The sequence below is a fragment of the Solanum dulcamara genome, chromosome 11, assembly GCF_947179165.1.
Source record: "Solanum dulcamara chromosome 11, daSolDulc1.2, whole genome shotgun sequence".
Taxonomy (NCBI): Eukaryota; Viridiplantae; Streptophyta; class Magnoliopsida; order Solanales; family Solanaceae; genus Solanum; species Solanum dulcamara.
Genome location: NC_077247.1, coordinates 32,043,970 through 32,067,154, shown reverse-complemented (window position 1 = coordinate 32,067,154; position 23,185 = coordinate 32,043,970). Strand labels below are relative to the sequence as shown.

The 23,185-nt window shown below is 31.8% G+C and overlaps 1 protein-coding gene across 3 annotated transcripts; it reads left to right on the top strand.

Annotated features, from left to right (window-relative positions):
• The first annotated feature begins 13,699 nt into the window (after positions 1-13,699).
• On the top strand, positions 13,700-20,673 carry LOC129873276 (WD repeat-containing protein 55). Of its 3 annotated transcripts, none has more exons than XM_055948339.1 (16): positions 13,700-13,761; positions 13,943-14,052; positions 14,168-14,197; positions 14,300-14,364; positions 14,662-14,749; positions 14,855-14,927; positions 16,020-16,126; positions 16,995-17,037; positions 17,141-17,197; positions 18,110-18,186; positions 18,270-18,318; positions 18,447-18,493; positions 18,586-18,659; positions 18,860-18,915; positions 19,030-19,150; positions 20,166-20,673. In XM_055948339.1, exons 2-16 carry the CDS (start codon positions 13,949-13,951, stop codon positions 20,234-20,236), a joined length of 1,062 nt encoding a protein of 353 aa, XP_055804314.1. In that variant the 5' UTR covers positions 13,700-13,761; positions 13,943-13,948; the 3' UTR covers positions 20,237-20,673. The 3 variants fall into 3 exon arrangements, with proteins under 3 accessions (XP_055804314.1, XP_055804312.1, XP_055804311.1); XM_055948337.1 differs by having other exon boundaries at positions 13,727-13,761; positions 13,918-14,052; XM_055948336.1 differs by lacking the exon at positions 13,700-13,761 and having other exon boundaries at positions 13,768-14,052.
• The last annotated feature ends 2,512 nt before the right edge of the window (positions 20,674-23,185 follow it).

Sequence of the window (23,185 nt, the reverse complement as noted above, 5' to 3'; positions counted from 1 at the left end):
CTAGTGTGGGCCTGATGGCGTACAGATTAACACTGCCACCCAATTTGTCTAGAGTTCATCTAGTTTTTTCATGTGTCTATACTGAAGAAGTACCATGGGGATGAAGAATATATTATCAAGTAGGACTCAATAGTATTAGACAAGAATTTATAGTATGAAGAAGAGCCGGTTGTGATTCTTGATTGGGATGTTCAGAAGTTGAGAAACAAAAGAGATAAAATCTGTAAAGTTTTAGTGAAAGCATCGTCCAATTGAGGAGGCCACTTAGAATACCAAGAGGGACATGCGAGACTAGTACCCTCAATTGTTTGAGAATTCAGGTACTGCACTATTTTCTAACTTAGCCCAATTTTTCTTGTTTGATCACTCAGGGATAAGCGATAGGTAAATTGATATTTATTGTAACAACTCGCTCTGGTCGTTATGGGTAGAACAATGGTGAAATAATCAGGTCAAAACTATTCAAAATGTTATAAAGATATTTGTATTATAGTGAATGTCTATTATATGGATTCCTTTAGAGAAATATTAGAAATCCTACTTAGGGATAGAAAGGGATTTTCCTTCATTGTAATTGATTCGTGAATATACCTAAATCCTTGAATATCATTCAAGAGAAATAAAGTGGATTCTCTCTTCTCCCTATTATTCTCTTCTACTTATTTTATATTATTTTATAACGCGTCATCAACACAGGACTCTACCATCTTAAAGAGTGGAAGTTAAGTTTGAAGGTTGCAGTATTATTTATTTTCCTTCATTTTAATATGGCTAATTTTATGAAACTTGAGTTTGTTGCCCTACATAGTTTGGGCAAGAACTACCCCTCACGGGTGTTGGATGCTGAAATTCATTTGGATGCTATGCGTCTTGGAGACATTATTAGGAATGAAACAAAGCATCAAAGTAAAATTGTGCTAAAGCTATGATATTCTTTTGGATCATCTCGATGAAATTCTGAAAATTGAATATCTCACAATTAAGGATCCACTCATTTTGTGAAAAATCCTAAAAGAAATGTATGACCACTAAAAGATGGTCATACATCCAAAAGTACAACATGATTGCATGCATCTGAGACTACAAAACTTTAAGTTTATTTCTGAGTACAATTCTTCTATGTTCAGAAAATTGAATATCTTGGTATCACCAAGAATGTCTCTCGGCAAACATGTGTTATAGAAAAGTTCTCTCTTATATTGGATAAGAATTAGTGCAATTGAGGCACATTCTATAGTAAATCAGACGTTTACTAATTCCAATAATTTCGTACTTCGGCATGATCGTCTGGGACATCATGAGTCTATAATAATAAGACGAATTATAGAAAATTCAAGTAGACATCCATTAAAGAACCTAAAGATTATTTTAATGGTGAATTTTCTTGTATTGCTTGTTATCAAGGCAAGTTAATTGTGATACCATTATCAACAAAAGTTGCGATTGAGTCTCCTGCGTTCTTGGAATGAATACATGATAATATTTGTGAGCATATTCACCTACCTAGTGGATTATTTAGATACTTCATGGTTCTAATAGATGTTTCTTCTAGGTGGTCTTATGTGTTCCTATTTTCATATCGCAACGTGGTGTTCGTAAAAATTATTGGCATAAATAATATGATTACAGGCATAGATTTCTAATAATTAGATTAAATTCATTCACCTTGATAACCCTGCAGAGTTTTCATCCCAAGTATTTAATGATTGTTGCCTATCGATTGAGATTGAATAAATTATGTAAATATAATTGTTTACATGAGTACTAATTTTTAATTAGTATTAGTTAATTTAGTCATACTAGTGTCTATGAACGTGCTTTGCACATTAGTCTTTATCAATTATCATACAAAAATGAACTATAATGACTAATTCAGAGTCCCTCCTGACACCCTACTTGGGACTCTACCCTCATATCCGATCTCAACACCCGACACCTAAATCGGCACTCTACTTCCGAACCAAGACTTGACCCTGACTCTCAACCCCTTTTTCGATCCAACACTTTTTTTAGGACTCAACTCGAGACCCGACTTCTGACTCCAGATTCGATCTCCATATTTGACTTGGATCCGATTCAAAACACGATCCCTACATCCGACCTCGACACCTAACTCTGAACCGCACTTCCAACACCAACTCTTGACCTTAGATCCGATTCGAATTTCGAATTGAGACCCAACTTCCGACCTGAGATTCGATCTTGCACTTGACTTTTGAACTAGGATCTGATCCCACCCGACCCTAACATCCGATGAGAGACCGACCCAATTTTCGACTCCTGAATTGGTCAGACTTCCGACTCGAGATTCGACCCCGACATCAGACCCTGAATCTGACTTGCGAATCGGGATCTGACCCCTTAGTTAATTTAGTTATATGATTGTAGATTATTATTGAATCAAATTTAATTTGATTCTGATTTAATTAAAAATATTTTTAAAAAAATATTTTCTAAAAATATCTATACTCTAGTACAAATATTTTTTGCAATGATTAATCTTGTCAAAATTAATACTAATAAGTATTATTGTAATGATTGTGTGGTTATTGATTGAAACTCACAAATACATATTTATAGTTATGCAATATTTTTATATAACCATTATTGTCAAGTTGTTAATAAAATATTATAATATTATATTTAAAGTTTCTGATAAATTTGTGGACAATTTCAGAATCATTTTTAGTATGCTTGATTATTATGTCATTGGTTATTGATGAGATGATAAAATCAAGTTTTTATCGCACCTAAAGGGCAAGACACCGGGTTAGAGCCCGGATGCACCACGATGATAAGATGTTGGGTTCAAAGGCTCATTGATTTAAGGCCTAAAACGCCTTTATATGGGTAAGATATTGGGTTCAAGTTTCAATGCACTACAATGATGATTAAAACAAAATAATGTGGTTTTTGGTGAAGGTCATAAAATATCTCCCACTGAATTTGCTCCATTCTCTTATGCGAATGTAGTAGTAGTGAATAATATGTCTGAAAGAAGACAAGTGATTAAATAATGCACATAAACGTGGAATGAGGTACTAAGATATCATAAATTGATATGCTAAGATGACTGTGTTTCATTCATAGAGAATAATCTTTTTTTGATAAATGCTACAGATAGAGATCCATTTTCTAAAGTGAAAGTGATAGTATAAAATAAAGATTATCAATACGGATGTGCACTTAATCATGGTGGGATCACGACTCACCTCCAGAAAAAGTAGAGTAATTAAGAAGAAATAAACCTAAAAATTACTTCCAAAATAATAAATTTAAAATTTACTTAAGAAAATAACACATGTCATGATAAACTTGGAGTTTACTAATGCAAATAATTGGCATGAACGATTTGGTCATTCCGAAGATGTGTATACTGAGTAATAGACATATACTAAAGAACTAGAAGAATCTTCAAGAATTCTTTGTGTTGCTTGTTCTAATGATAAGTTGATTAATGGTGGGACTAAATCCCTAAATTCTGAAAAGTATAAGAGGTTAATATGGGCTCGTTCACTTATCATGTGATATGATAAATAGATGCATCTATAAGTTAATCACATGTGCACTAATTATCAACTTGTAGTTTGACATTCGCAAAATTATTTGTGCAAAATAATTGAGTTAAAAGCACAATTTTCAGAATATGTAATAAAGACAATTCATCTTGATAATATTGATAAATATCCAGGTTGATGTAACATTAAATGCCTCGAATAAATAGTCAATCATTGCTTATGAGAACAATGCTTCATGATCTGAAATATGATAAATTGCATATAAAAGTATGCATCAAACTAATAAATTATTATTAATTTCCCTCTCAATTGGTTTATGGTCAGGGACCATATAATTTTCATCTAATAATTTTAATATACGGTATATGATTAATGAATATATCATGATGGATTCTCCAAAGTAGATTGGAATATATGTTAGTTTGTCTAACATAAGGGGGAGATAATAAGCAACCAAAAGTTGAAAACGCTTCGATTGAATGTCCGTGAAGGACAGTGTCTATAGTATGCATGAAGCATGATAGACCAATCGCTTCTAAGTGAAATAATTCTTGAAAAAGGAGAAGAAAATGATTAATATAATCATAATTAGAAGGCAATGTACTCTTGGAGAGCATACGACATAACACTTCATAAAACCTCATGAGAGGTTTAAGTACCTGAAAACAATGAAGTGATGAGATCTCAATAAGTTATCTTGTATTGTGAACCAATACAAAATGATATATATAGCATGCAATATTGTAAAAGATTATGAGGATCTAAATTCTACAGTCTATTAAAGCATGCAGACATAGAAATATTTATCAAGTGAAATGACACATCTTGATAAGAATTAAGCTTATTTGACTTACAGTCTAGATACTAAAAGATGTCATGCACTTAGAATTAAATATCTTCACTTGAAAAAATTGAAATGAAAATATCCGAGGGATTCAAAATTCATGAAGCATATACAGATTTTAAAAAAATTAGTTTATAATTTTTATGTGGATTAAATCAATCAAAAATCTTTCATATTGTTATGCAAGTGATGTCTTGAATTGAAGATCTTGAACCGGTTTCAAAAAGTGATGGATTATTTGCTTAAAGAAGTTGAAGTGAATAACTTGCAGAATTTTTTGATCTCGAAGGGAGGATTCATAAAAAAAAGATAGAACGAAGCATATTTTGTCAAAGTTTTTCTACACTCATGAGCTCCAAAGAATGATGATATCAACGTGCAATAGATTTGTTTAAGTAATAATATGATTGATTTATTTATAAAGTCTTTACCAACTACAATTTTCAAGAATATGGTGCACAAGATTGGGATGCAAAGATTTAAGTATTCGGATTGATGTTCCCGTCGGGGGGAGTTAATACAAGATATACTCTTTTTCCGTCATAAGGTTTTGTTACATTGGGCTTTTCTTGTAAGATTTTTAATGAGGCATTCAAAATGCGTATTATTAGATATGTGTACTATTTTTTCTTTCGTAGAATTTCTCCCACTGATTTTATCTACTAGGTTTTAATGGGGATAGATCTTTGTCGGGGGAGATTGGTGCCCCTTGAGGTATGCCCTTCCGGTGGGTTGTTCCTTTATCTGTCTTTTCCATATAATCTATCATCCAATTGGAAAGTTTTATAAATATATTTGTATTATAGTGAATGTCTATAATGTGGATTCCTTTGGAGAAAAGTTACGAATTCTACTTAGGAACTAAGTCAATTTTTCCTATAAATAAAGATGTTTTCTTTCAGTGTAATTGATGTGTGAATATCCCCCAATTCTTGAATATCATTCAAAAGAAATTAGATGGCTTCTTTCTTCTCCCTACTATTCTCTTCTTCTTGTCTTATATAGTTTTATAACACTTAAAATGTTTAAAATAGGGATAATGCACAAGTACCACCTCTAACTATGACCGAAATCGCTAAGAAACACCTAAACTTAACTAAGGTTCTATTGTCCCCCTCCCGAACTCATATTTTCATAATTGCGTGCACCTTATTTGCCTACCTGGCACACTTCGTGACTTCACTTAGTTAAGGCGCGTGAAAGATTTGTTGGAGGCAGCGGTAATAAAAATTGGCCACATGTAATAAGAACGTTGAAAAAGAAAACTCTCTCTTTCCATCTCCATTTTCTTTTTCTTTTTACATTTCCATTAATTCTCTTTCTTTCCATCTCTATTTTTTTCTTCTTTTACATCTTCATTAATTATCTTTCCATCTCCGTTATTTTTTTTTTTGAAATTGCTCTAAATCAAATATTATATTTTTCAAATTGGTCATTGATTGAAAAAAATAAGGTTATTTTTGTGTATTTTTTTATCTTTACACCTTTTAATTTTTTATTGTAATTTTTTTTCACTTAAGGTCAGAGATGACAAAATTCGGATTGAATAAGTTGTGTATGAATGAGAATGATCCAATGATCAATGCTGAAGTGCGATACAAGCATGACATTTTATTGCAAATGCAGACTTTTTGGTCCGATCAAAATTCGGGGTGAATATTTTGATCTTCTCTTCACTATGAGATCACGAATTGTAATTTTTTTTTGATGGAGAGACAAAGAGAGAGTTGATGAAAAATGTCAGTTCATTTTTTCGAGATTGTTGAATAAGATTAAGGAATTAGAAGAAAATTACGAGAGATTAAGATGCAATTGGAATAGCTTATTAATCCCAAAACTAAAGAAATGAGTGATTTGAAAAAGAAATATATGAAGATTAATAGAAGCTCATGTCGATATTTTGGAAAAATTCTTTGGTGTTTGATGATTTGTGTAGTTGTTATCTATGCTAGTTTTCCAATCCAAGTAGGTAAATTAAAGAAAAATGAAATGTATTTGCAATAATATGATATGTAATAGATTTGGTGTTGTGTTCATTTTTGTAATGTGTTCATTTTGTATTCTCTTTTCTGAAAACGAATGAATGATTTTGTGTTATCTTTTCTAAATTTGAGTAAAATTGTCTTACTTCTGTTCTCTTAAGAGTACTACCAAACTCAAAATTTTCAAAAGAAGCTATTAAGAACTTCACAACTTCACAGTTTAAGAGAAAACAAAGCTAACACAACTTAAGAGCAAAATAGAACTTCAGAGAAACATCATAATTCAAAAGCAAAATAAAGCTTCAACATTGCATTTAAATATCAGAATTTCAGTACCATTTCATACATATAACAAAAAACAAAAAAAATCGTTATGTTTTATAAGAAGAAACAAAATACAATCTTAGTTTAGTGACACCAAAGCAGAACTAAACAAACACCATTGATATCAATATTATTGTTTTCATGGGTCTCGGGGTTCTAAAGAGGAGGAAGTATTCAAGTTTGAAGGTCTTGATTGATCTCTAATCTCCTGGAGCCTTCTTGTTGTGATTGCTTGATTTCCTTTCCACTTCAATCCACTTGTTTATTTGAAATCAATATCTCTAGTTATAACTATTGATCTCAAGACTCTTTTTGGTCTCATCGATAATATTCTGCTACTTGACAGCCTATGCTACAAAAAAAGATTAATTATATAAATTGAAGTTATTATTATGGTACGAGCATTATGAACTCATCACAATACTTGCATTGAAAGTTTTGAACTCATTTTCAGCTTGAAACACACCCATTTTAGTTACTCTTGACCTTCTAAATTGGTTTGTGTTTCAAGTAGAAGTTTTCTTTGGTGCAACATTTGTATTATGGCCTATATCATGTGTGGTACTACGTTGAGAACATGTAAATCAACTTTCAAATGGATTATTAACCCCTCTTGCTTCACTTTTCATTTTCCTACTCCTTCCTCTACTACTTCTCGTTCTTGGTGATGGTGATGGTAATGTTGATATTGATGCACTTGGTCTTTTGTTAGAAGGAGGTGCAGTGGTTCTAGGTGCAGCCCTTGATACATTTGCACTTGCACTTGTACCATGTCTTAATGATGTTGATGTTTTGTTAGAAGGAGATGCAATGGTTCTAGATGCACCCCTTGATGCACTTGCACTTGGATTAGTACTTCTAGATCTGCCTCTCCCTCTTTTTGCAATAGGCTCACTTTCATTACTTTTTGATTTTTAATATACAAACAAAACATATATTGTATTAGTTAGTTGATTAAATTTAAAAAATAATTGACAAAATAGTAAAATATTTTTGGCCTTCCTTTTCCATTTCTTGAACTTGATGGTTCTACAACAGTTGACTTAGGTGTAACATTCTATTTCCTAGTAATACAATCAACTCCATCAGTCCTTAGCAAATGACATCTTCTTTTGTTGTGATCTTTAACATTGTAAAACCTATATGTCTTAGTTACTCCAGTTTTTGATAATTTATCTGACACCTTAGCTTCACCAGTCTCTTTTCTTTTCAATTTTTGAGGCCTCTCTAGCACTTTTTTTAATCACTGGTGGAGCAATAAGAGGATTTGTTGATTCTGGCCACATTAACATATTGTTCATAGGTTGCATGGAGTGTGAGTAAGCATTGAAGTACCTCTTTTTAGAGTAGCATGTATGAATGAAATTTTGTGGATCATACTGCCTATGCGACATTGCACTTAAGGAATGTGCACATGGTATCCCCTTTAACATCCAAGCTCTACAATTACATTCCCTTTTCCTCAAACACACAATGTGTTGTTTGTATTTATCTAAAACTTCATATTTTGTTACTCCATTAAACTCAATGTTACATCTTATTGACTTATCAATATTGCCCTTCAGTACTTTCATTGCCATTGGAGAGAAGCTGGTTACTCAAGAGTTTGGAAATTCACTTAACATAGTTAGTCTAGTCATGATCTTAACCTTATCTCTTCAAGCACATTGATAATGATTTTATGCCTTGCTGACAATATTCAAGCATTAAAACTCTCACAAATATTATTATCTACTGTATCACACTTGACTTCATAATTAAAATACACTTTGCATCAATATTCTTTATTATAGTAAAGAAGATCATCCACTATTTCTTACCTAGTTTAGACAAGTCATTCAATTTTTTTTTGAATTCATCTTCAAAAGTATTTTTACCACACTTTCAGAACAAATTCTTTCTTTACAGCCTCCAATTCTTTGATCAATTTTCTAAGATATGCCTAGCATACCTTCTTTCCTCACATGGTAACAACTCCTTAATAGCTATATTCAGTCCCTCTAGGTTATAATAAATATCACAAAAATTAATTTGTAAAAAAAAATAAAAACAATAAACCAACAAAATGTAATAGTGAAATAGAAATGTTTACCTTCTGCATGTTTGACAGAATAGTGAAACTTGTTCCATCTCCTAATTCCAAGTCTTCTTGCAACAGAGAAACAAATTAAGTTAAATTATTTTTGTTCTTAATGTCCATTATTGTCCAAGCAAGTGGAAGCATTTGTTATTGCCATTCTTGCCACTGCAATATGTAATTGAACTCTGGCTACTCTCTTTAAAAAATAATTATCCAACCAAATACATTTTCTACATGATATGAATGCTATCTTGAGTGCTTCAAAACAGATGTAAAATGCTTAAATACTGACATACGAAGTTTATTTTCCCTTTATTTTACTTTACCCTAGTGAAAATTCATTTTTCAAAGTTACTAGGTAATTAGTGAAGAGGTTTATAAAAGTGACAAGCTTGGTGGAAAGCTCTTATATATTAACTTTATCAAGCTTCACCACACAAGTACTCTCAAGATTAGACCTTACCACTTTATCCTTATAATCAAGAATTATCCCAAACTCCTTGTTGACACCGAATTTTGACCATCTACAACGCAAATTAGCTGTCAAATTTCTTTAAATTTTGAACATTTTGAAATAATTAGTTTTTATAAAAAAATAAAATATTTTCATGTTATTCTTAACTATTTTTATCTATTTATAAATTTTAGTATAATATACATATTTCTATATAACTATATCTTTGATTACTATTTATGTAGTTATTCAAAAATCATCTCAAAAAGATTTTATTTTTTTTACTAAACAATGTTAGTTAGGTTAGTTTAATTATATTTTGCATTTTGAATTTTTTTAGTTTTTTCTAAAAAAAAAAGAAGAAGAAAAATCCTATTCTCCCACATCGAAAATTCTTGGAGCCTATATAAAGGCTCATATTCTTGTTAAGAGAGAGAGAAGTGAGAGGTTTTCTTTAACCACTCCAAAGTTAGAAATTTTCTTAACTTGATTGGGATTTTGGACTCTTATCCCTAGCCTAAAAGTTGTGAAAATTTCTAACTTTCAATCTATATTTTTCTTCAAGGAAAATAGGAGATTGAAGTCAAAATTTAGGCTAAGAACAGTGTTCTTAGAACATCGAACCCACGAAGGTTTGAGTCTAAATTTTTAATTTTTCTTTTTGTGGATTGGAGCTCCGTCAAGCTCTTGGGTGGTAGTGAAATCGTCTTCCGCTCGTCGTTTTCAGTCTCGCTGCCCGGAAAAAGGTAAAATCTTTTCTTAGCTTTATTTTATTTAATTATTTCATATTATTTCATGTCTTATAGTTAGTTGATTTGTAGTCTTGTTTTTCTTAGTTAGCATGTATTAAGAATAGCTAGATTAGTGATAGAAATTCCTTATAGTTAGCATGTGTTAGGATTAATTAGCTAGCATGTGTTAGGATTATCTAATGAAAACACTTAGTTTTGTTCATTATTTTTTTTCAAGTAGTTTTCCTTGACAATATAGGTTTTCATGTTTTCAAAATCTTCTTTTAACATAATGTAGATAATAAAATATGCTCAAGTTATATTTAGTTAGAACCTTCATGGTCTAATTGATTTGATTATTTCTTTAAAATTGAGCTAGTTAGCATGTTGTTAGTCAATTCTAGGGTGCACATCAATTTAATAACTCAAAATACCATGATATATTCCTTGATTTAGTTTAAAATGAGTAAATGCTTATGTAATTTTATTTTTGGTGCATGTGATATCAATTCGAGTCAATCTTTTGGACTTCATCCTTGCATATCGTTGAGTTTTGAGTCTCCTATCATCTTGATCAAATGACTGAAAATTGATACATGGAAAAAAAGGTAATATCAATGATTTGAATATTGATATTGGGTTGTATACACTGATATACAGTGTGTGTATAATTTAATGTAAAGAAATAATGTTATATACACTGTATACAATATATACACAATGATATATAGTATGTGCAGGGGAAAGAATATTGTATACAGTATTATATACACTGTATATATACTATATATAGTATATATGCAATGATATACCATAGATACAGGGGGAAAACACTATATATAGTGTATATACAGTAATATGCAGCAGCTACAAGGAATAAAAACTGTATACAATGTATATACAGTCTGATACACAGTGATATACAATGATATACAGTGATATACAACATCTACAGGAAACGAACACATTGTATATGGTGTATATACAATTCAATACATTGTATATACAGCTGCGATATATAATGGAATTGGGCTTAAGGCCCAAAATGCAGATGACCCAATAACTTAGTCCAGGCGTATAGAAACTAAGTGTTGGACCAAATTTTCATACTTTATTCATTTATATTTAATTCGGGTCGTAATAATTTATTTATTTATTTACGTTTGTTTATACTAACGTAGAAGTTGATTAGTTTGATTTAACTTAATTGAATTCCCCTAAGGATAAACCAATTCATGTTAATTTATTCTTAAAATGATTTTCTACATTTATTTAGTCATTGATAAACTTTTTTTTTTTAATATATATATACATGTATATTATAATCAAATGTTTAAGTTTTATCATTTTTTTTTTTAAAAATAATTTCAAAGTCTTCGTTTCTTTTTAAATTAATATTTCCCAAAGTTAGTCAAATAATTTTCAAATCGTTGGATAACCGGATGTTAGCGGCTATTTTGAGTGCTAAAACCTTCTTAAAATAGTAATATGAACCTCGTACTCGTTTTCTCTAATTTTTTAAGACTTAAATCTGTTAGAGTCTTTTAAATTAAGTTTTCTTAATTTCTTTAAAAAATTAAGTGACGACTCCTTTTTTACTAAAATTGATTTTTTCTCTATAAAATTGAAATTAATTTTAAACAATCGTTTATTCTTCGACATAACACTCCTTATTATGGTCACCCATAATTTCATGCAGAATTTTAGCTTTTGCTCTTCTAGCTATAGTCTGAGCAACATGCACCTTATACTTCTTCCTGATTTACTCTTGCAACTTGAACACTTTGATATGTAATTGTTCAATTACTCTATTTTTAAAAATACTGACCAAAAATTTAGAGTTGCACAGATAATTTTTAGTGGTCATCTGACATAGATGTACTGGAATGTAAGTCCTAATAACAAAGTTATTAGTTTTTTTTGTCAAGACTTGCATATAATAATCATTTGTAATTTTCTTTGCAACATCTTACCTTTACTTTACTTGGCTCATTCACATATTTCTCAATCTGAACCCACTCTGAAATGCATATTTAGTGACTGACAATTAAATTCTTTTCCACTTTCAAAAATCATACCCAACTGCTACATAATCTTCTTATTGTTGGGATCAAATTGACACTATTTGTGATTTGTTGTTTCCTTCTTGTTCTACACTGTTTGAGTCTTATTTTTTCACCGACAACTATCATTTTTATCAATTTTAAAGTTACAAGCATTAGAACTTGCATAATATGGTGTATTACCCCCCACCCCTAGCTTTCATTCTAAAGTTTATTTTACTAATAAAATTCTCATCAAACTTAAAATCTGGTCCAACATTACCACATGATACTTCTTCAGTGTCTCCAGGAATTCTCTCCCTTCTTTTCCTTATACAGACCACACACAGATACGATATCTAACCTATTTTGTCTTCCTAGAATTAAGTTATTTCACGGTGATTACACAGACAAAATAAATTCTTTTAATGTAATTATAACCCCACACATAAGACCACATATAGACACAATCACACAACATCCAACCTATCTTTACAGTAATCTTACACAAACACAACATTCAACTCATCTTTGTCTTCTTGTCTTTTTTATTTTAAAAGGTGCAACCACACATGCACAACTAAATAACAAATAATGAAGAAATTCTAACTCAAATCATCTATCGAGTTGCGTTAAAAAGATTTCCTCTATATTTTAACATTATACCATAAACCTTAATAAATGAGCATGTCACAGAAAAATCAAAATCTATATTTAATACCATATCATAAACCCAAAAAATCTAACCATAACACACACAAAAAAACTTAAAAAAAACTAACCTTTCGTCTTCTATTTTGAAAACTAGAAAACCTTTAAATTCGATCACGATCAAGATTAAATAACCTTTGAACTCGATCATGATCAAGATTAGATAGCCTTTGAACTTTGAACACTAAGTACCAAAATCGATTTTGAATCTAAACGTTTGAATTTCTGAAAAAGGTCTAAATCTACAGATTTGAACGGGATAATGACGTTATAATTTCGGGAAAGGATAAAGTTTTGGAAAGTTAAAAAGATTTTTGGGATTTTGTTAAAGTTAAAAGGAAAATAAAATTTCACGTGACACATTTTGATAGCATTAAGTGGAAAATAAAAGAATTTTATTTAAAATTAAAAGGTGGGTCAGCGCATGTTTACACTTCCTCCAAGTAAGCTGGTTGAGCGTGCCACGTAGGCAAATAAGGTGCATGAATAATGAAAAAAATGAATTCGGGGGGGGGGGGGGGGGGGTTATAGGACCTTAATTAAATTTAGATTAGTCTTACCAATTTCGGTCATAGTTAGAAATGGTACTTGTGCATTATCCCTTTAAAATAAATTAAGACCGCACTTCACTAAATATGCCAATAGAGTATCATTTTTTTACTTATATAATATTTAATTTGTAATGCTTTTAATTACAAAAAATTAATATTATAGTGATTAGAAGACGGTCAAATGTAAGGCAATATATTTTCAAATTTAATTATTTGATCAACTAATTAGTTTGAGCTTGAAATGTTTAATAAAATATCTTAAAGAATTGAAGATTACAAAGTCAATATTAAAATATAGTTAATTCAAATTGAGGTGAATTAAACAAATTAAGAAATAAAAAATAACTATAAATTTAATTATCTATGATTTTTAATTATAATTACACCGATAATAAAATTTTAAAATTATTTACATAATAATTAGTAAGAGATTAGCAATAATAAATACAATTTTTTTTTTATATTCTACTCAGGGTATTTTGTTTCTTCCAGTGTGCTATTTTGCTTCTTCCAAGTCTACTTAGGTATTATTCTACTTGGGATATTTTGTTTCTTTCCTTCATCTGCTTTTGGTTCTTCGTTTAATCTTGCCTGTTGGTCGAATTTATTTCTTTTTTTGAACTGAATTTGGGGGAGGGGGTTTGGTTATTTTTTGGGGCCTAAAGCCACTGCTGCTTTAGGGTTGAGCCGCCCTTGTTTTGTCAGGTAAGTATGGCTGCTGTGGAGATAGACCTGGGAAAGCTTCCATTTGACATTGATTTTCATCCATCCGATCAACTTGTTGCTGCTGGACTCATCACCGGCGACCTTCTCTTGTAAGTATTTTTTTTTTGTTTTTTCGGAGTTGTAGTTTATTGATTGATTGGCGTTAGTGTCTTGGGATGCTCCAAACAAAAGAAAAAATTAATCAAAGTTATATGTCACATGCAGGTACCGTTATGCTGATTCTCTGGCCCAAAAGTATTCATAAATTTCCATTTTTTCTTCTTCTTTCAGTTCATGGTTTTGTTTAATGGGTTATTCTGAATTCTGCAAATGAGTTTTTGTTTGTTTCAATTATAGGTTGTTGGAAGTTAAAGCTCATAGCGAATCATGTAGAACTGTCCGGTTTATCAACGAGGGCCGTGGTAATATATTCAAACATACCCTGCTGTTCATTGCTTGTAATTCGTATATATGTTTCTGTGTTTACTCTTGTGACCCTTTATAAGTTGGACATGAACCAACACTAAAGTGAACCAGAGAACTCTCCTCTACTTTGACTTAGTAAACTGAAGACCAAGGTTTTCTCTCCGTGGGATGATGTCCTCTTGAGCCAGATTTCTCTTTGGTTCTATTATTTCCACTAATTTCTGTTTCTTCTTACTTCAATGTAGTGCTTATTGTTAATTTGATTTGTCTTCTTAAATCGAATACTTGTACAGCAATTGTGACGGGATCTCCAGATTGTTCTATTCTTGCAACAGACATTGAGACTGGCTCAAAAATTGTTCGCCTGGAGAATTCCCATGGGTGAGTGCTATATAAATTAAGTGTTAGTGAAACAGCTTCGATTTAGGCATATATTAAAAGTACTGCTCTTTAGATTTTCTCACACAAGTGTCGCTTTGGATTCAGGGCTGCTGTTAATCGAATTGTTAATTTGACCGAGTCAACTATTGCTTCTGGAGATGATGAAGGATGCATTAAGGTGAAGTTGGTGTATTGATTTTTTTTTTCCTGCCCAAAGAAGGCTTAGTTAATTAGAGAATCAGAAGATGTAAATCCTTTTGGTTGTATCTTCGAATTTGGATTTTTGTAGTTACTTGTGAAATAGTCAACATTCTATCATTCAAATTGTACCGTTCTTGATAAAAAAAAAATCGTTGCACTATATTAGATTGCTTCATTTACTGTTGTAGAAAGTAGGAACAGTTTTGAGGTGCACACTATGCACAAGGTTGAATTGACACCACCGTTATTCTTTTTTTAAAAAGGAAGTAGCAAATGTTGGTCTGCCTTGTGCATTTTCTGGATTCCATTATCATAATTTACTTTGTTTTGTCAGCAACCTTGCGAACCTGGTGCCATGTAACCATGAATTTTCTTATTCTGTAAAAAGGAATTTTGAGGAAGTAACAAAACAAGAAAGTGCTCAAGCCTCTGTGCCTTATTTCTCAATATATAGCGTGTTAATATTGCTCCTTCATTAAAAAAATTGCCCCTTCATGTTCATTGGGACTGTTGATCACTGTTTTCTTTTTCATTCTTCTTTAACTCTGTGGATGGATAATGAAGATGGACGAAAACACAGATGTTTTTGCCATAAGAATACTTAGAGCCTGTTTGGATTGGCTCAAAAGCCATATGTTAGAATTTCTAACTTATGGCTTTTGGCTTATTTTTGTTATTTTGGCTTAAAAATAAGTGCTTATGAGCACTTTTTAACTTGACTCAAACACTTCAAAACTGCTTAAAAGCAGCTAAAATAAGCCAACCCAAACAGGCACTTAGTATACAATTTAGAGCTTCATTGGGGTTTCTGAATGCTGTGTTAAGATTGCAATCAGTAATTTTTTTGCTTTAACGGATTTGCTACTAACAGAAACTTGAATCATTTGATGTAAAAAATCTGCTAAACCATTATGATGTTGATACTTTTATTTCATGAAACTGATCACATTAGTGGCATCTCCATCACGCCATGTGTGCCTCATTGTGCCAAGCACCATAGAGTTCAATTAAGTTTTAGTTAGCCTTTCGCCCTTTCCAAACTACTTATCTGGGAAGATCTATCTTGCAGGTATGGGATACCAGACAACGCTCATGCTCCAGTTCTTTTAGTGCACATGAAGAATACATTTCAGACATTACATTTGCAGCTGATTCCATGAAACTATTGGCAACAAGGTACATAATTGACCCTGCATCTCTCAAAAGCATGCATGCTCTCAGTGATTGTAAAATGTAACTATTTAAGTGAGATCTCCTGAAAAGGGTGAGAACGAGGCACTCAAAGCTTTCATCCCCTCCCCCACCATCTTGTTTGACTTCTGATCATCCTTACTAGGAAATGGCTATATGCAACTCTTTTTCTGGTTTTACCTCTGAATTTGAGTATGTAGATTTGCTGAGTTAGTCACATTTTTAATTATTGAGAAGTACTACACTAATTACCACAGATTTATACTTATAGGCGAGGAGGAATGAATTTGGTATCTTCTATTTGTTCAGAAGATACCACGGCAATTGATCTTTCTAAAGCAATGAAATGAAAATCAGGACTCTTGCTGTTCTTTTGCCAAGTCTATTTTTTTCTGTACATTAATCTGATTTTTAGACAGTTTCGTGGACTAGTTTTTGTTGCTCTATCATCCTGGACATCTTGTTTTCCATGATATCCCCAAAAGGCGAAAGGGGTTCCTGATATAGGGTTTACTTGATGCATTTGAAATTCAGTCAATAGTTTATTTAGATTTTTTTGAATTGGTTATCCTTGGTTTATGTGTAATGCTAAAGTTAGAGTTCAAGAACTCCATTATTTATTTTACCAGTGTGCTGCATTTTTCCAAACTCTGGCGTTTGTTTTCTAAACCACCAAAAATTTAAGAATGTTTTGTCTTTTAAGTCAGGAAAATGATATACTTTCTCTTTATTTTGTTACTTTTGGGTTCATGTGCTGCTAAGTCTGGCTCAGCTTAAGCAGCTCAGTCTCATGGGGTTCAAGTTAAGAACTTAGTGTAATTATCTGAATTGCTAATCTTCTTTTTCTCTGTAGTGGTGATGGGTCACTTTCTGTATGCAATTTAAGGAGCAGTAAGGTAATGTAATTGTTTTGGTTGCTCTTAAAATGAAAAAAATATCATTTTGACATAAGTTCTCCTCACTGTAAAAGTTGATTCATCTTCGGTATCTCAATTTCAGATCCAAACTCGCTCTGAATTTTCTGAAGAAGAGCTGCTTTCTGTGGTAGTTATGAAGGTAATAAATCTTCTACCTGTAATATGATGTCCTTTTCCTTTACACCTTCTCTTGTTGAGCTTCGAAGACTTCTCAATAAGAGGGTTTCATCTTATATTGTTTCTTCTTTAGATTTTCTGGTCAATTTTTATCGACAAAATACTTTCTCTAGACATGCTTCAAACTCTTTTGGTGGACTAAATTTACTGTTTCCATTGTGGGAAGTTCAGTGTTAGTGCAGCTTATAAAATGTTAAACCAGCTCAGAACCCAAGTCACTAACTGGCCCTGAAAACATATATGGAAGACTACAATACCATATAAGGTTGTTGGCTGTTTGTCATGGTTATTGGCAAAGGAAAGGGTGGTCACACAAGAAAATTTAATCATGAGAAAGTTGATTCTCCGTTCTAGATGTTTCTTATATGAAAAGGAGGTGGAAACAGTTGGCCATTTATTCCTTCACTGCTGACTGCAGTATCACTGATCAGTTATGGAAGATCTTGATTAATCTCAGAGGCATAGCCTGGACAATGCATAGAAAGATTACTGAAGTTTTCTTAGTTGGGAAGCAGCTGGAACTGGAGCAGCTGACAGAAACTGATGGGGATGGTTCCTGCTTGCATATGGTGGACAATTTGGAGAGAAAGGAATTCTAGATGTTTTGAGAACAGTAGCAATACAGTACAGAAGATCAAACTTACTTGTATTCTATTTTTTTGTGTTTTTGGTGCAATCAGGTCTACTCAGAAGATACTATATTTATCCCAGACACTTTAGGTGGTTCTTGTTAGTATAGTAGACTGGTTTTGCTCTCTTTTACTCACTTGTATATATGGTTTCAGTACAACCCTTGTACTGATTTGTGCTCAACACATACAACCGTTACCTTCTCAAAAACAAAAAGATTTACTGTTTCCATTTTTATCATCAGAATGGTAGAAAAGTAATATGTGGTACTCAATCTGGAACTCTGTTACTGTATTCATGGGGATTTTTCAAGGATTGCAGGTATCTCTCCTATTCTCATTTTTGCTTCTTGAACTTCCTGTCTGGAGTTGATTCCAATATATTCCACTTCTTGTCATTTTCAGTGATCGTTTTGTTGATCTATCACCGAACTCTATAGATGCATTACTGAAAGTAAGTGCCTATTATACTTTTTTATTGATAAGGGTGTATACTGTAATTTTCTTTTCTCAATAATTAAAGCCTGAAATTCACTTGATAATCATACATTGATTTTTTTTTTTCTTTTTCTTCTGGATAAGCTTGATGAAGATCGAGTAATAACTGGGTGTGAGAATGGGCTTATCAGGTGAGGGAACTCTCCACTGTGGTATAAGACTAGATTTTCATTTGACAAATGAAATTCACTTTTCCTTGAGCTAATGTTTCTTTTTGGTGTAGCCTGGTTGGCATATTACCGAACAAGATTATTCAGCCAATTGGCGAGCATTCAGAATACCCTGTTGAACGTCTTGGTATGACTAAGTTGAAATATTGAAATTTTGCAGTCTATTTGTGATGGCTGAATCTGTATATGTTCCAATGTATGGTCTGGGCCGCTATATACTTCTAGGCTTCACATTTCCATTTGTTAGCTTTGCTTAGATATGCATCCTTCAATTAATTCATACTTATATTGACAATTTCCTATCCGTGGTATGTTATCATGTTGCAGCCTTTTCTCATGATAGAAAGTATCTTGGAAGTGCATCACATGACCATTTACTGAAAGTCCGTAAATCTCTCTGTTACCCCCTACAGTAGTTCCTATGAAATTTCCAATAAGATCGTGAATTTTAGGAAGTTGGACTGCTAATAGCTATATCCCTCCTTTTTCAAATTTAGTTGTGGGATCTGAATGAGTTGGTGCAAGATTCTGAGGGTGGTGCGAAGAATGATTCAACTGCTGAAGATAGTGATAAGGATGGGATGGATGTTGATGATAATATTCCAAAATCTTCCAAAGGTATACAATCTTTCACATCTCTGAATGGAAAAATTATTATTTCATGTGTGTAAAGGATATCATTATAATATTTGAATGTGGCAGATATAAGGTACAGGGATCGAAGGTCCCGAGATTCCCAATTATTGATGAGTTTACTTCCCAAAGATTTTGTATAGACCCCCTCGTCAAAGTGTTTGTATGTGCCAATTTGTTGTGAACTAGTTGAGTCATATGTGCTACAGTATCGAGCTTGGCTCATCTGGGTTCATCATGCCTTTTTCTTACTATTTCAAATAAAAGAGTATCTTAAGAAGTTTTCATATTGTGAATTTTCTTACAAATTTTAGATTAGGTACCAGCTTCCTTGTGTTCTGTTGGTTGGGGGAACCATTACGGATATTATTAACGTTTCATTAATGTATTCAAATAAGACCTCCATTTCACACTGTTCATACTGATTATCAATAAATATTTAAAGAATTTAGAATATGAAGGCACAAGTGAACTTTCTAGAGTCTTTACTGTTTGGTTAGTGGATAGTCTGAGGTGAAATTATTAGCTCATCGACTAATGTCATTTTCAATTTTTGTCGTTTCAATGCGGTTCTTGCACTGACGTAGAGGATGTGAAACTTATAGATGCATCCCTAACATTGGAGAAGTATGTTTTAGGGGCTTCATTTATTTTCTGTGAGTTTGAGAACATGGAATTGCTTCTCAATATTTTTTGCCTGGTAATTACTTTGTAATTAATTCAGTTTAACTGGTGCAAGGAGCTAGACAACTGGCATTCTTGGCTAGCAATGGCCTGTAACAAATCTTATATCATTACGTTACTAAGGCCCAACCTTATTTAGTAGACTTATTAATTATAGAATGGTAGGTCTTGTTAGGTACTTGGTGACAGAATAAAAGCTACGCTCAACCCGTCCCCTACTCCCCCTTCTTTGCATCGTTTCCATGCTGTTTATTCCTCTACATTATTTCCGCAAATGTAGTCTACCCCATAACCTTTTATTTTGCTCTTTCTGCAGGGAGCAAGAAGAAAAATGTAAATAAAGGGCAAGATCCTGGGAGTTCGAATAGTTTCTTCGCAGAATTATGATATGATATTTCATTGGTCTTGGAAGGGCAGAGTCATGGTAATTCAAACAAAACAATAGTTTTTCAATCCTGCCGTTTGGAGTGCTTTCTGGGTAGCTATCATATGAACTAACAACCTGGTAAGAAGAAAGTTATAAGTTAAATAGTGATGCCCCATTCCCTGCCCCCCACAGGGTTTAGGAAGCTGATTAATTGATGCTGAGGGTCTGATGCTTTTGGATATTATGCAAGTTTTTGGAGGCTCCATAGATTAGCTTTCATTTATTTCCTTGAGGGATGTTGCCGCGATAAAGATCAATTCTGGTGTAATATTTTTGGTGCATCCATTTTCGGAAGATTATCCATATTTCATTGTCATGTAATGGTATAAACACCATTGATCTTTGAGTAACTGTTTTACTTGGAAACATTCAGACAACTTTGTGGTTTCTTCAGGAATTCCCAGAATTAGAGAATGTCCCAATTGTACTCTAGACAAGATTGGCTTTGGATTAGAAATGCAACTCTAGTCCTCGTGACATGTCAAAGATCAAGGAACTCTTTCATGAATTATCAATGATGCAACAAATTCAAAAATAGCATAAAATGGTAGACTAAACTCTCGCTATGTGCAGGTTCAGACAAGAAAGTATTAGGTCTATTCTACGTTTCATTTCCATTTTCTCAAGAAATTGTTTGAAATTTCAACCGATAAAATACCCAAAATTTTGTTCACTTTCCCTATATTTTCATTTGTCAAATTTTAACCTAATTTTAAAATTATTATGAAAATGATCCATTTTGATTATATTTCATGTTTTAGAACATATATTTGTATATGTAGTAGAGCGTATCGCTATTTTGAAATGAAAAAAAGGTTTAAACGTAAAGTTAATAAGACTTATTGAGAGATTGACCTGCGCCCAAGGAAAAGTATTGCCATACCTTATCAGCACATTGACTCTTCAGAAAAAGATATCCGGAGGTGGTGGCTGAACTCGCCGTAGAGTTCAGGAGCAGAAAGCCACTTGTGATAGAAAAAAGAAAAATTAATCAGCTAGTTCGTGTGGGGCATTTCCCACCTCGCCTTTGATCTTTCCCTTGCCGTGTAGGTTATAGCTCGCATATAGGATTTAATTTATGACATTATGTGATTATTTATTATGAGATATTACTTTTTAGAACAAATTTAATTGTATGTTTCAGATAAATTAATTAAGTTAGATGATTTTGCTAGTTTTTGCAATTTGAGAGTATAAATCATATTTAGAAAAAGAGCATTTAAAATTTTGAATATTTTTTTGTAAAAGGTAAGTTCAAATTCAATTATAACTCCAACTTTATAAATTCCTAATAAAATAAATAATATTTGATTTTCATCAGGCTCATTTTTATTAGTAATTGAGCAACTGTTGTGCTAAAGACCTTTACGTGTCCTTTCTACTCACTAGTCACACCCACTTAATTTTTGGGCAGAGAGAGGGCGGGCAATTGTATTTATACTTTTTTTTTAGTCTACTTGTATTTTCGTTGCGGAAAATAGAAAACATATTTTAAAATTACATAAAATTGAACATATATATTTTCAATTAATAATTTAATTTTACTCTGATTATTAAAAAAAACAAACTTATTACGTATTATTTTTGGATGAAAAATACCCTTTTTTTAAAATAAACATATTACTATTTTTTTCCGGAGAAGGGTCAAATATACCCTGCATTATTGAAAATAGTTTAAATATACGTCTCGTTATACTCTCAGGCTAAATATACCCCTTCTATTATACTTTCGGTTCAAATATACCCCTTTCATTATACTTTGGTACAAATTCACTCTTAATTTTAATGAAATAACACTTAAAAAACTCAAAACTAAATAATTTATTCTCAATTTTAAATATCTAATTTTTTTAGGATTAAATAAAATTTTCAAGTACTAATTTGAGTTTTTTTTCTTAGAAATGACAATACAAAATGCATTGCATAATTTTAAGTACTAATACATAAAATTTCTAAATACTAATTTGAGTTTTTTTTCCTTACAAAATGATTAGATGCTAAGCAAGGAGAGGATATTTTCATCAAGTAAAAAGGTTAGTTAACTCATCTAATTGTGTGTTTTAAGTTTTGGTACTCATCACTATTGAAAACAATAACTTTTTATGATTCTTTCTTCAGTTTCTTCAAGAAAATGACAAAAATTGTTTCTCATCAGTCACTTCTTTGATTGAGGTATTCAAATGATCATCCATTTATTTGGTGGTTAATCTTATATTTATCTCCAGTGATATGGCTATTGGCTTTGCAGCACTCAATACTTTCTGTATTTAAATAAGTATCAAAATACTTCAAATATAAATGTATTCACTTATATTTGCATTCAAATATTAACAACATTTTCTGTCTTATAATTTTTAAGAAAAACAAACTCAAATTAGTATTTAGAAATTCCATGTATTAGTACTTAAAATTATGCAATGCATTTTTATTGTCATTTCTAAAGAAAAAAAACTCAAATTAGTACTTGAAAGTTTTATTTATTCCTAAAAAATCAGATATTTAAAATTAAAAATTAATTATTTAATTTTGGATTTCTTAAGTGTTATTCCGTTAAAATTAAGGGATAATCTGTACCAAAGTATAATGAGAGGGATATATTTGAACCAAAAATATAACAGGAAAGATATATTTAGCCAAAAATATAACGAAGAATATATTTAAACTATTTTCAATAGTACAAAGGTATATTTGACCCTTCTCCCTTCTTCTTCTTTTTTTAACACATTCTTTTCGTATAACTGCACGTGGATGACTACTTTTGTTTGGTGAAATTGGATTTTCTGCTCATCTTATTGAGTATATTTGTGAAACATTTGTAGAAACCGTATGATGAATACTTCACTTCCATATTAGCAAAGGGATATTGATGTCTTCTCGAAAGAAGTGGTACCATTTTTAAAAGGCAAATG